This window comes from Mustela nivalis (genome assembly GCF_964662115.1).
Source record: "Mustela nivalis genome assembly, chromosome: 1".
Lineage (NCBI taxonomy): Eukaryota > Metazoa > Chordata > Mammalia > Carnivora > Mustelidae > Mustela > Mustela nivalis.
Genome location: NC_139020.1, coordinates 58,169,625 through 58,182,235, shown reverse-complemented (window position 1 = coordinate 58,182,235; position 12,611 = coordinate 58,169,625). Strand labels below are relative to the sequence as shown.

At 38.1% G+C, this 12,611-nt stretch overlaps 1 protein-coding gene across 1 annotated transcript in view; it reads left to right on the top strand.

Moving 5' to 3' along the window:
• Window positions 1–12,611, top strand: part of SLC9C1 (solute carrier family 9 member C1) — an 81,412-nt gene that overhangs the window by 29,691 nt on the left and 39,110 nt on the right. Inside the window, exons 10-13 of the mRNA XM_082733391.1 lie at window positions 3,474–3,617; window positions 4,786–4,960; window positions 8,466–8,547; window positions 11,294–11,460. Coding sequence (XP_082589517.1) covers window positions 3,474–3,617; window positions 4,786–4,960; window positions 8,466–8,547; window positions 11,294–11,460 — 568 coding nt within the window. The remainder of the gene's footprint in view (window positions 1–3,473; window positions 3,618–4,785; window positions 4,961–8,465; window positions 8,548–11,293; window positions 11,461–12,611) is intronic.

The following is a 12,611-nucleotide window of genomic DNA, read 5'->3' as shown; positions in this document are numbered from 1 at the left end:
CTCTGCCTTTGGGAAGTGATTCCAAAGACTCTTTTCACCTTTCTGCTCTAACTGAAACCTGGATCTCCTGTGAAGACATTACTTCACTTGCATTCCTTAAAATTTGTGTTTTTCTCCCTCACATCCCTGGTACTACTGAGCCTAGAGTTGTGGTAGGTGATCTCTCTGTATCTCAAAGTCATTTCTAGATCATTCTTCATCATTCTTCCCTAGAAAAACCCAGTTTTGAAGTTCATGCCATCAGATTCTCAGGCTGTAAAAAAATTGGGGATGGTCTGTATTTGAAGTCTTGGTAGTTGAATTATTGATCCTCTTTTTTAAATTGCTATGCTGTACCATATGCTGTACCATATTATTTGGTCGATTTACATCTAGAGCCCCGAATCACACTCTCCATTTCATGAAGATGTTGGCCCCCCTCTCACTGTGGCTCTCTGCGGTACCATTTCTCTATCACTATTCCTAGTGATGTCAATCAGTATCCACACAGTTGATCCTTCTACTCCACCTTTCAGCTCCTGGACTTCCTCTCCTCCTGTGGGAATGTTTCCCACCTTGCTTAAGCCACCCACTTAAAAGACCACTTCATAATCTCAATTTCACGAATCTTATTGTCTTAAAACATGACATGTGTCAGCTCCTACTCTCCAAGATGGTAGAAATCTAGGATAACAAAGGTAAATCTGCCTGAAGCCTACAGTAATCTGCAGCAGGTCCTTGCTACTCTCTCAGAGAAGAAGTCCATCATCTCCCGTGTTTTAGGCTTACAACCTCTGGGACCCCGATTCGAACAATTCTGCAATCACGCTGAGGCAACACAGAGTCAATCCCATGATCTTTTCGGATCCTCACTAGCCTCACTTCCTCCTTACCCAGATCATTTCTTTTGTTTAAAACTGTCTGATACGGGCGCCTGGGTGGCTCAGTGGGTTAAAGCCTCTGCCTTCGGCTCAGGTCATGATCCCAGGGTCCTGCGATCGAGCCCCGCATCGGGCTCTCTGCTTAGCGGGAAGCCTGCTTCCTTCTCTCTCTCTGCCTGCCTCTCTGTCTACTTGTGATCTCTGTCTGTCAAATAAATAAACAAAATCTTGAAAAAAAAAAACTGTCTGATAACTTCTATTCTGGCTACAGGTCAAAGCTGCTTTAATGGCAAACAAACAGAGACCGATGTCCCCCTCATTTCCACCACTCTCACCCTCACTGAACTCACCCTAGCCACTCTAATCACTCTGCTGTTCCTCAGACGTCCCAGCATGCTATTTGTGCTGCTTCTGTCCTTGAGTTTCCGTTCCTGAAATGCGCTTCCCCTGTATGCTGGCAGAGTATACACCCTCCTTCTTTCAAGCTTCCATTTATACTTCACCTTCCTAGAAAGAAATTCCCAAAATAGAAATTACTTCCTTGCCGGGCTGCAGGATCTTTTATTCCTGACAAGTTGACACCCCAACAACATTCTGTCCATAAGGTCATGTCATTTCTCTAGGCTAGTGGCTGTCCGATGTCAGGCAATAAACATAATACAGTTGCCTGGATCTGTTGAACCAAAACCATGACTGCATTCAGACATCTGGTTCTTTAAAAATTTTTCTAAAATTCTCCCCTCATGACACTTAGATACAGACAGGGTTGTGACCTTTTTTGCTACATAAAAGATACACAAAAATACTACATATGTAAAAATACACAACAGTATTAGGATACTCATATCATCAAATAAAAGAGAAGTTCTTTTTTTTTTTTTTAAGTCAGAAACACTTTTTCAATGTGCCTGAATTGTTACAAACACACACGTGCACACACCCAAGCACAAGGTCATGCACAAGTCCATGAGATGAGATGAGCTGGATCTTGGTTGTTCAGTTCAAACCTACTTTGAATTTGATAGACTGGTTCCTTAAAGAATCTGGTTTCCCCCTCATCAGGTTTCTCCCATTAGTTTCTACCACATATGAAAGGGTCTTGACAGCTCCTCTAGATTTGTTGCTTAGTTGATTTGATTGCATTTTATGCTCACTTAATGAGACTGTTATATTTGGTATTCCGCAGCATTTTTCCACAATGTTGGGAAAATTTTTCAATTATGCGCTTGTTAAATGAAAAGAAAAGTATCATGGTAGTTCATATTCACCACTCACTTGGCTGAATTATCCTACTCAATTAATGCTCACAAAGGATTTCATTAATTGTATGGGTAGGTGGGTATAATGCTTTGAGGGATTTTATTTTATTTTATTTTCTTGGTGCCTATGCACATGGTACAACAATTGGATTTGCTTTTGATAGTGAAGTCAAAAGAAGGATAAAAATTACAGAATCATCATAAAATATATCTTAGTGTGTTTCCCTCTGAGTTAACATTGGATGCAGCATTTAAATCCAGAAGCTAACAGAATTAAAAGCATGACCATGCATCTGTAAGAAAGGGATGACAATTCATAGCCTACAGTAATTATTAGCCTAAGTGTGGCCACATAAACACTATTTTGAAGTATTTGACTTAGTATTTCCTAGGCTAGAATGTTTTATATGCAGTGTTTGCCTGATAAGGCCTAGGTATTTGTGCCTCTTAAATACTGCTTGGAACTGAAAATTTGTATTACTGCAACAGAGAGTTATTTTTAGTATTGCATCTGGTATTTGGCAAGTCCATTTTTCTGGAGAAGGGACAATCATTCTTTTTAAGGGTTTCAGGGACTGACAACCCTGGTAGCATATGGTTAAACCAAGCCACTGTCATCTCATGAAAGTGGTATTTGTGTGCCCTTTTAATCTTTTCAATTTATTTTGTTATTAATGTAATATGGTGACATTCGCAGGAAATATATAGGAAGATAATAAAAAGTAAATTTTAAAAATAGCCTCCTATGGTGCCAACACCAAAACATGACAAATACTGGTAACTGAGTGTCCTTTACCAAATTGCTTTGCCTGTAGCAGATGAGAACATGCACTTCAGAGTGATGTAGAGTTTTCCTGGGCTCTTAGGCACTTTAAAATGTACACACATTCACAAATCCCAAAAGGAGAAATATACAGAGGGCATTCATTTGAATAAAGGATTATTTCACATCTTCTAAGTGCTCACTAGATTTTAGGGTAAGCCTTAATTCTATCACTATATAAAGCAGATTCGCAGTTCAGTAATCCTTTTAAAGATAATTTTAGCTCTTCCTAATAATACAAGGAGTTCACAACGGGATTTTCAAGCCACATGAACCACGGCACCTGAATGAAGCAAAACATGTTTTCAGAATCAATCCCAAAAGAAAGACACTAATTTACATATAGTTTACTTGCCTTACTGCTCCTTTCTCCCAGTTAAATTATAAGCCCTTTGTGTATAGGTAAATTCCTTATTCATCTTTATTTTCTTGATTAGGCCTAGCACAATGTTTCACATGAATAAATCTTGTGATAAATGTGTTAGATTACTTACCTGTAATTAACCACATTCAACTTTTTTGAAAATGCAGATTCTGGAATTGTCTATCATTTGTTGCTTCACTTATGGTGTTTACCTTCGTTGGACTTCTAATTCCTGCACATATGTATTTATACATAACATTTTCTGACATATATTATTCATTAAATATCTATTTCACACTTATTGTTTTAAGGTAAGAATGTCATTTGAATTTTTCTATTTATAGGACACTGAATAAGCCCAAAGATATTTTTTAAAATAAAAATGTGTCATTCCTTAGAATGAAAATGAAGAATTCCCTCTTAAACTTGCCAAAGACTCATTAGCAAATTACTGTTTTAGTGGGGTTTTTTCGTTCAACTTCTAACTGCATGTCAAAGTAATCCAAGAACTCTATAATTTTTTTTTAATTAGAAGAAAAAAAATCTTTCGTAATTTTACTACCCAGGGGAAACTGCTGTTAACATTTGGTATGTTTCGTCCACTGTTATTTTTTCCTATGAGGTTTCATAAAGTTCAGCATCAATCATAAATAAAAATTTTATGTTGCTTTTGTTTGCCTAATATTGTACAACAAATAATTCCCTTCTGATTAATTTATAGTTACAAACAGATTTTTAAAAATCATTAGAAAGTCCTTCTTGTAAATGTCCTTTTCACTTAAATAATTTTTGTAGTCCCCTTTTCAGTGGTAAAAGGCAGGAAAGAGTCTGCCCATGTTAGTGAAAAGGATGTGATATAGAGGAGGAAAAACCACCATGACTACACTCTCCAGGTTCTATCCCTTGTGTTGCTAGCGTTTTACCTCCATCGAGGAAAACTAATTAGGAGTCAACAGCAGTTGGCTAGTGCCAACTAAATGGAAATTACTACCAAATTATCAGATACAATTGGTGTGAAATGTAGGAGATATGTGATTAAAAGAAAAACTAGAAACAAATCTGCGAGTATTGGGTAAATTCAGCAAGGTTAAAAATCTACAAAGAACAAAGAAAGGGAAGACATGTTCCCCCTTCAGTTCTTAATCGTTAGACTTTTTTTATTTTGGGGGGAGTGGGGAGAATCCAGGATAGAATAGATTCACAAAACGTCTCTAACTTTTTCTTTTCTACCCCAAGAAATGTGTAATTACCCTACTACAAACTTCATAGAAAGGAGCAAAAAGAATAATGCCATCCTGTTGGCATCTCTCTCAATGAAATGCCCTTCTGCCTTTTTTCGGGGCCACAGTGTGTGAAAAGATGGTTCCTTTGTCTGAGAGTCGGCCATTCCACGGGGAATAGATTGGAATAGAGTAGAATGAAAGGGTGGGGGAATGTCTATAGCAAGAATAACTTTTTAAAATCTCTTTTGTGTTTTAGACTTTTGGTCTTTCTAATATTGAGCCCTGTTTTGTCTCGACTTGGCCATGGGTTCAGCTGGCGCTGGGCATTCATAATGGTCTGGAGTGAAATGAAAGGAACGCCTAATATAAACATGGCTCTTCTGCTTGCCTACTCTGAACTTTCTCTTGGCTCTGAGAGGGAAAAATCTCAAGTAAAGATAAATGAATTTTTTTATTTGAGCATTTTATGAATATTGTTTCTGTGTACTAAAATACATTTTTGTGGAGCGGTAGCTCAATCCCACTTGGATGACGGGAGTGGTTTAGCTGTGCTGGCAAGATTGGGGAGAGGAAAAACAACTGGCAACTTTCCTCTTCCTGGGGAACATTCTGGCTTAGGGATTCCCTAAACCCCTTCCTCAATGCTACAATCATGTTTTTCATTACAAGAGCAATAAAAGCCATAAAATAAGATAAGAGAGGTAAACACACCTGTCCCTACTCTTATCTTTCTAACACCTGATTGGATGATTTGGGTTTATCTTTACATTCAGTTTTTTTTTTCTTTAAGATTTTATGTATTTATTTAAAAGAGAGAGAAAGAGCATGAGAGAGAGCACAAGCAAGGGGAGCACAAGCAGAGGGAGTGGCAGAGGGAAAGTGAGAAGCAAACTCCCCACTGAGCAAGGAGCCTGATGCGAGACTCCATTCCAGGACCCTGGGATCATGACCTGAGCCAAAGGCAGACACTTAGCCATCTGAGCCACCCAGGCACCCCTTTTCATTACACTTTTAAAATGAGTTTATTATGGGGACACCTGGGTGGCTCAAATGGTTAAGCATCTGCCTTCAGCTGGGGGCATGATCCCAGGGTCCTGGAATGGAGCCCCCACATCTGTGTCAGGCTCCTTGCTCAGCTGGGAGCCTGCTTCTCCTTCTGCCTGTGCTTCTGCTCTCCGTGCTTGTGTGTGCTCCCTTTCTCTGTTTCTCCCCCTGCCAAATAAAGAAATGCAATCTTAAAAAAAAAAAAAAAGTTAAAGGAGTTAAAACTTATAAATAATTTTATTTTTATTTTTTTTTTAAAGATTTTATTTATTTACTTGAGAGAGAGAGACAGTGAGAGAGAGCATGAACGAGGAGAAGGTCAGAGAGAGAAGCAGACTCCCCATGGAGCTGGGAGCCTGATGCGGGACTCCATCCCAGGACTCCAGGATCATGACCTGAGCCGAAGGCAGTCGTCCAACCAACTGAGCCACCCAGGCGTCCCTAAATAATTTTAAAATAGTACCTGATAAGGGTGCCTGAGTGGCTTGATCAGTTATGCCTCCAAATCTAAATGGTTTTGGCTCATGTCATTATCATGAGATAGAACCCTGCATTGCACTCCAGATTTTCTCTCTCCCTCTCCCTCCATCCTTTCCCCCGTCAAATAAATAAATGAATAAATATTTTTAAAAATAGTACCCGATACAGAATATGTACTCAGGGGCCCCTGGGTGGCTCAGTGGGTTAAGCCTCTGCCTTCAGCTCAGGTCATGATTCCAGGGTCCTGGGATCGAGTCCCACATCAGGTTCTCTGCTAAGCAGGGAGCCTGCTTCCCCTCTCTCTCTGCCTGCCTCTCTGCCTACTTATGCTCTCTGTCTGTCAAATAAATAAATAAAATCTTAAAAAAAAAGGAATATGTACTCAATAAGTGTTTATATTTTTACTTACTGCTAATAGCCACTTGAGAAAAATAGAAACCTGTTTGTGATTGACTTCATTGACTTTCATATTACTAAATGTGAGGCCACATTTAGTAATGCTAGGAACCAGAATATTTTAATGGTCTAGTGATGTTACCTCTTCATTAATTACTAGCCCCAAATTCTGCCTAACAGAACATAAAAGGCATGATTCTCCCTCTACCTCGTTTCCAGGTAAGAACATTACAAGGACCTCTATAAGAAATTTCCTGTGAAGATATCAAGATGCATCTAACACTTCCATTGCAGGGTTTTTTTTAAACACATAAATTCCAAATGTAAAGGGAAAAGCAGCAAGGAAATTATTGCGTGTCTAATTAGATAATATCCCAAACATTAAAACATGAAACATTCAAACACTGCTTTTGAAAGTGAGATTATCTAGGGCCCCTGGGTGTCTCAGTCGTTAAGCATCTGCCTTCCTCTCTGGTCACAATCCCAGAGTCCTGAGATTGACCCGCATATCGGGCTCCCTGCTCTACCAGAAGCCTGCTTCTCTCTTTCCTACTCCCCCTGCTTATATTCCCTCTCTCGCTTTCTCTCTCTCTTTCTCTCTCAAATAAATAAAATCTTTCTTAAAAACACACGAAATTATCTAATATTACATGATCTCCCCCTTCTTTTTAAGTATCTCCACATGCCTGAATAATCAAGGTCAGTTTGGCACCACACACCCTGACCCGTGTAATGGTAGACATCGCACATGGATCTGGATTCTGAAGTTTCTAGTTGGCTGCTATCTGCTGTGTAGCCATCAGTGAGTTAATTAATACCCACCTCAAGGCACATGTCAGTTTCCTCATTTCAAAAGGGACTTAATAATACCAATGGTGTGTTAGCAAATGTTAACAAGTAACTCTTTTAGGGGTCAGAGGGAGCCCTAAATAATATTTGTCACTTTCCATTGCATAATCACTTTAACAGAACAATAATCAACTCCATAACTTCCTGAAAATTTAACATCAGCTCTCACGAACTGCAAAAGTCAGCTCCAGCACACCACAATCTCAAAGGGTTATTTGAAGAAATTGAAAATGTACATAAAATGCTCAACACATGGTTTAACATATTGTAAGTGTACAACAAATATGAGCTGTAATGACATGATAGTGATGCCACATAGACCTGATATGAGATAAAACGCTAGTAAACAAAATCATGTAGTAAGATGCCCTCACTAGTAGCAACTAGTTGAGAAGAAAGTCACACTTCTTTCTTAATTTAATTTAGCTGAACCCTCCAGCTAACTTTTTAATACTCATGAAGCAGCACTCCAGGAAAGGGTTAAAAATAACTTGAGTCTTGTCCCTGTTAGGACTCACAAAGGCCAATGACCTTGTGTAAGTAACAGTGCCTGAGTTTGTCTCCTGTGTAATTGGACAATACTGGTATATACTTCATAGAATGGTAGTGAGGATTAAGTAAGTTTGATATATTGTGCCCTACACTTACTATATAGACATTAGCTCATATTTCTATTGAAATAAAATAACTTAGAGGTCCTCAACTTTGAACGTGTGTTAGAATGCTTCCAGAAGCTTTAGCAAATTACTGATGCCTGTGGAATTCTGGCTCTGGCCATAATGAATAATGGATGTCAGATCTTTTTCCTATACTAAACTGGATATATATAGCTATTAAACTGGTTAAATATATGAAGGCCCAAGAAGTACAGCAATGGAATTTAAGGACAAGCATTTTTTTCCCCCAATGTCTCTGTAAGTACATGTTTACTTGTCAAACCACGTGTCCTGCCTGAGTCTTGATTTGGTTCCAAAAACATGGATAAAATACATGCAGGGAGACAGAGAATCCCCAGAGTACTTTCATCATGCCTGACTTTCAAATTCTCTCCCTACTATGAGCATTTATTGACCTAGTACAATCTAGTTTAATTTTCATTGGTAAATATAGACTACGCTACAAGAAATTATCATGAATATTTACTTTGTATTTTTCTTTCTATTATAGGTACTATTTCATGGAGTGTCAGTATGCTTAATTACCTTGATTGTCAATAGATTTATTTTGCCAATGGCAGTCAGTAAACTAGGTAAGCCCTAGTAATTACTAATTACTAGGTAAACTCTACTAATTACTAAGTAACCCCTTGTAATTACTATTAATGAAGAGATAAACATTCTAAAAATGCTAAAGAATTGCTATTAATGAGGAAAGAATCCACATAAATGAAAATCAGGTGTCTAATAGAAGAAGAAATTGGCTCTCTATATAAAAGCATATGAAGAGGGGATCCTGGGTAGCTCTGTTGGTTAAGCATCTGCCTTTGGCTCAGGTCATGATCCCAGGGTCCTGGGACAGAGTTCTGCATTGGGATCCAAGCTCAGTGGGGAGTGAGCTTCTGCCCCTCCTGCCCGCTCATGCTCTCTCTCACTATCTCTGTCTCTCTCAAATAAACAAATAAAAAAAAATTTTTTTTAAGCATATAAACAGATTAGGCCAATAAGCTAGTAAATTTAAAAAAGATTACTTATTTGCATTAGTCTAGTTTAAAAAAAATAATACAGTAAGTTTTTTCAATTATTCAACAAACTTTTATTGAAAACTTCTTATATGCCAGGCACTATTCTAACTGATAATGATGCATTATGAAGACAGACAGGATTTCTGTGTCAGTGGAGCTTACACTGGAGAAAAAAGAAACAGACAGCAAGTCAAATGAGGCAGGACCAGAGAGTCACGTGCACAACAACGTAAACAAATTACACATTACATAAGATAGAAAATACAATGGGTGCTAGGTTCCTGAGGAAGCTAGAAGCTGAGTATATTCAAGGAAAGAGCATTTGACCCTTTGAGTACAAGCAGATAATGGAGAATGTCCAGATGAGAGAGGTAGGAAGGGGTTAAGTAATGAAGGGCCTCGGATTTTAAGATTTTATTCTAAGGGCAAGACGAATTCCTTGGCCAGTTTTAAGCAAGTGTAATTATATGTTAACTCTAGTTCTGTGGATAAATGATTGAAGAGCAGAGAAGCAAAAATAGCAGCTGTAGGAGACAATTGCATTAAGCGGTTATGCCTGTTTTCATCTTCTATTTTTTTAATTATTATTTTTTAAATTTTATTAACATATAATGTATTGTTTGATTCAGGGGTACAGGTCTGTGAATCACCAGTCCTGCACAATTCACAGTGCTCACCATAGCACACACCCTCCCCAATGTCCATAACCCAGCCACCCTATTTCTCTGACAAGCCTCCCCTCCAGCAACCCTCATCGTCTATTTTTTAACAAGGGAAGAGTGGAGATCTAGAGAGGTAAATGTTCCTGCCCAAGGTCATGCAACAAGATAACAGCAACTGAGGAACTAGAAACAAGCAGCCCTGATGCTTTCAATCCATTATACTCCCAACTGCTCTATCGCCCTTTCCGTTACACAGAGCTTTCACCTTCATGCCGTTTGTAATCGATCTGAGACGCCATCTTTACTGATGGCATCGCATTACCCAAACTGCCCTCCTGCCTTGTATTTGCAACCAAAACCTTTTTTCTTTTTTAAAATTCTCTGAGCCTTAACATAGTAAATTGGGAAAACAAGATCAGAGAGGGGAAATTTTGGCAAATAGTATCACATCTTCTACTTAATAGCTAAATAAACTTAAAATTCTTACCGAGGAGCACCTATTTATTTGCACTGAGAGCAGTGAACATTTGCTCATGGAACATTATTGCTTTCCAAGAAAGCTTCTGTGGCTCATTAAAAGGACTTTGTATCTGATAGGAAGAGTCCTTCAAACCTTAATGAGGTCTGAAGACAAACATATATCATATACACTTATTCTATACATATACACGATATTACATTTAGGTAGTATATATGTACATATCTATATTATATGTATATGTGCATGTATATATGTACATATCTATATTGATGCCTCCTGCATATTTTTCTATCTACCTATATTCTGTGTATTTGTAAATATGTACATATATATGGGATATGTATGTCAGGGATGTATATGTAGGTAGTATAGATATACATATACACAGATACATATCTCCTACATGTATATCTCCTACATATATATCCCCTATATATGTACGTGTCATCTATTCTGTGTGCATATATATATGATACTATTATAGGAAATTGGTTTGCATGGTCATGGAAGCTGAGAAGTACCAAGATCTGTAGTCCAAAGGTCTGAGAACTAGGAAAGCCAATTAGTTTAAGTTCTTGTCCAAATGCAGATGCAGGAGAGGACTGCTGTCCCAAATCAAAGACCGTGAGGCAGAGTGCATTTTCTTTTGTTCTACTCAGGGCTCCAGTGGTTTAGATGAGGCTTGCTGGCAGTAAGGGGGGCAATCTGCTTTACCCATTCTACAATTTAAATGCTATTCTATCCAGAAACACCTTCACTGACACACCTAGAATAATATTACCAAATATCTGAGGATCCTTATCCCAGTCAAGATGACACATAAAAATAATCATTACACCTCTGTGCTTCTGTCTTCTCATCTAACAAACTGGGAAAAGGTAAGGTAACCAAAGACTTAATACATTCAATGTCCTATGAAGTGTTTCCTTAGCATATTGTAAGCTCTCAATAAGTATTAGCTATTACTGTTATTATTATGTACTTCAGCTTTTTTGAGGAGAGTGAAAGTCAAAAAGCTTGAAATTGTTAATGTTTTCATCATTAACAATTTATGTTGAGTTTAACTTAAATTAAAAATAGTTGGTGGCAGTAGGAACAAAAGAAAACTATATAATCCATGTCAAAATGGTGGTATCCCTGCTATTGATAAAACATACTCTTCATACCGAAGGTCTTCGTGATGTCACATCAACAAAATATAAATCACTTTATTGTACATTTCAACACTTTCAAGAGCTAACCAAATCTGCAGCCTCTGCACTCAAATTTGACAAAGATCTTGCCAATGCAGATTGGAATATGGTTGAAAAGGCAATTATACTTCAAAACCCATATGCGGTAAGCAAGTCATACCTTTTCTTTACTCCTTCAAAGTAGATATCATTACCTTAAGTCTTGATTTTATTGTTACCTGTAACGGACAGAGAGCTTGTATTGGTAACCCACTGTCATAATAGTAAGAAGGGAATCTTAGTGTTGTAAATTCAAAAGAATTAACAGTGCTTTGGAGCTCCCTAGGAAAGATGCCATAAAGGAGGAGAGTGAGCCAGAGAAAATGGCTAGTGTTTTATTAGATGGACAGTGGACAGGAGCCCTTGCCCAGCATTTATTTAACATTTGTTTACACTACTATATATGCCAATTACTTCCTAGCCCTCATGATTAATATTGTTTTTTTTATATCAAATAGCATTCAAAGCCAGTATCATTAGGCTTTAGGTGTGGGTGAGATGTCACCTCCTGCTTCTGAGATAGGCTTTAGAATCTCTGTGGTCAGACTTCTTAATCATTGAAGGTCACGGTTGCCATAAGGAGAAATAATAAATGTTGTTCTGGAATCTTCTCGGTGCTACTACTGCTGCTTTGCTATCTCCTATGTTACATCCAGTTTTCAGTGCAGTGTTTCAATGCATACTGTATGATGCTGTTGTTGCAGTGTTTTTGCTGAGTCTTACAATATGAGGAACCAACTCCTAGGAGTGTAGACATAAGATAATTGGTTTCTATAAAGTAGGATTCCGCAAAATGCATTTCATATCCACTAACCAGTGCTGGAAGCGCCTCCTAGGGACCAAGCCCTCTGCCTATAGGAATACTGCGGGGATTTCTGGATACTACAAATACCAAGTCAAATCCAATTATTTCTATAGTAGCTCCCAATTTCTGGTTGTGGACTTTTACTAATCTGATTGCATGAGACTCTTCTAAAAAGCTTATTAAAATATGGCTTTATTTCCCAGCCCCACTCAGGAGATTCTAATAATCCAGATGGTCTGAGGTGGGTCTCAAGAATATGTGTTTTCATTCCATTTACCCAGCTGATTCTAGTGCAAAGTCAAGGCTGAGGCCCCCACTCTGATTCTTGGTCTGTTTAGAAAGGCAGATGATCAAACATGGGGGATATTATGGTGTTATGGATAGAGCACTGGCCTTGGACTCAGAAAATCTGGGTTCATAACCTGGCTTTCTCACTTAATAAATAGCTTTGT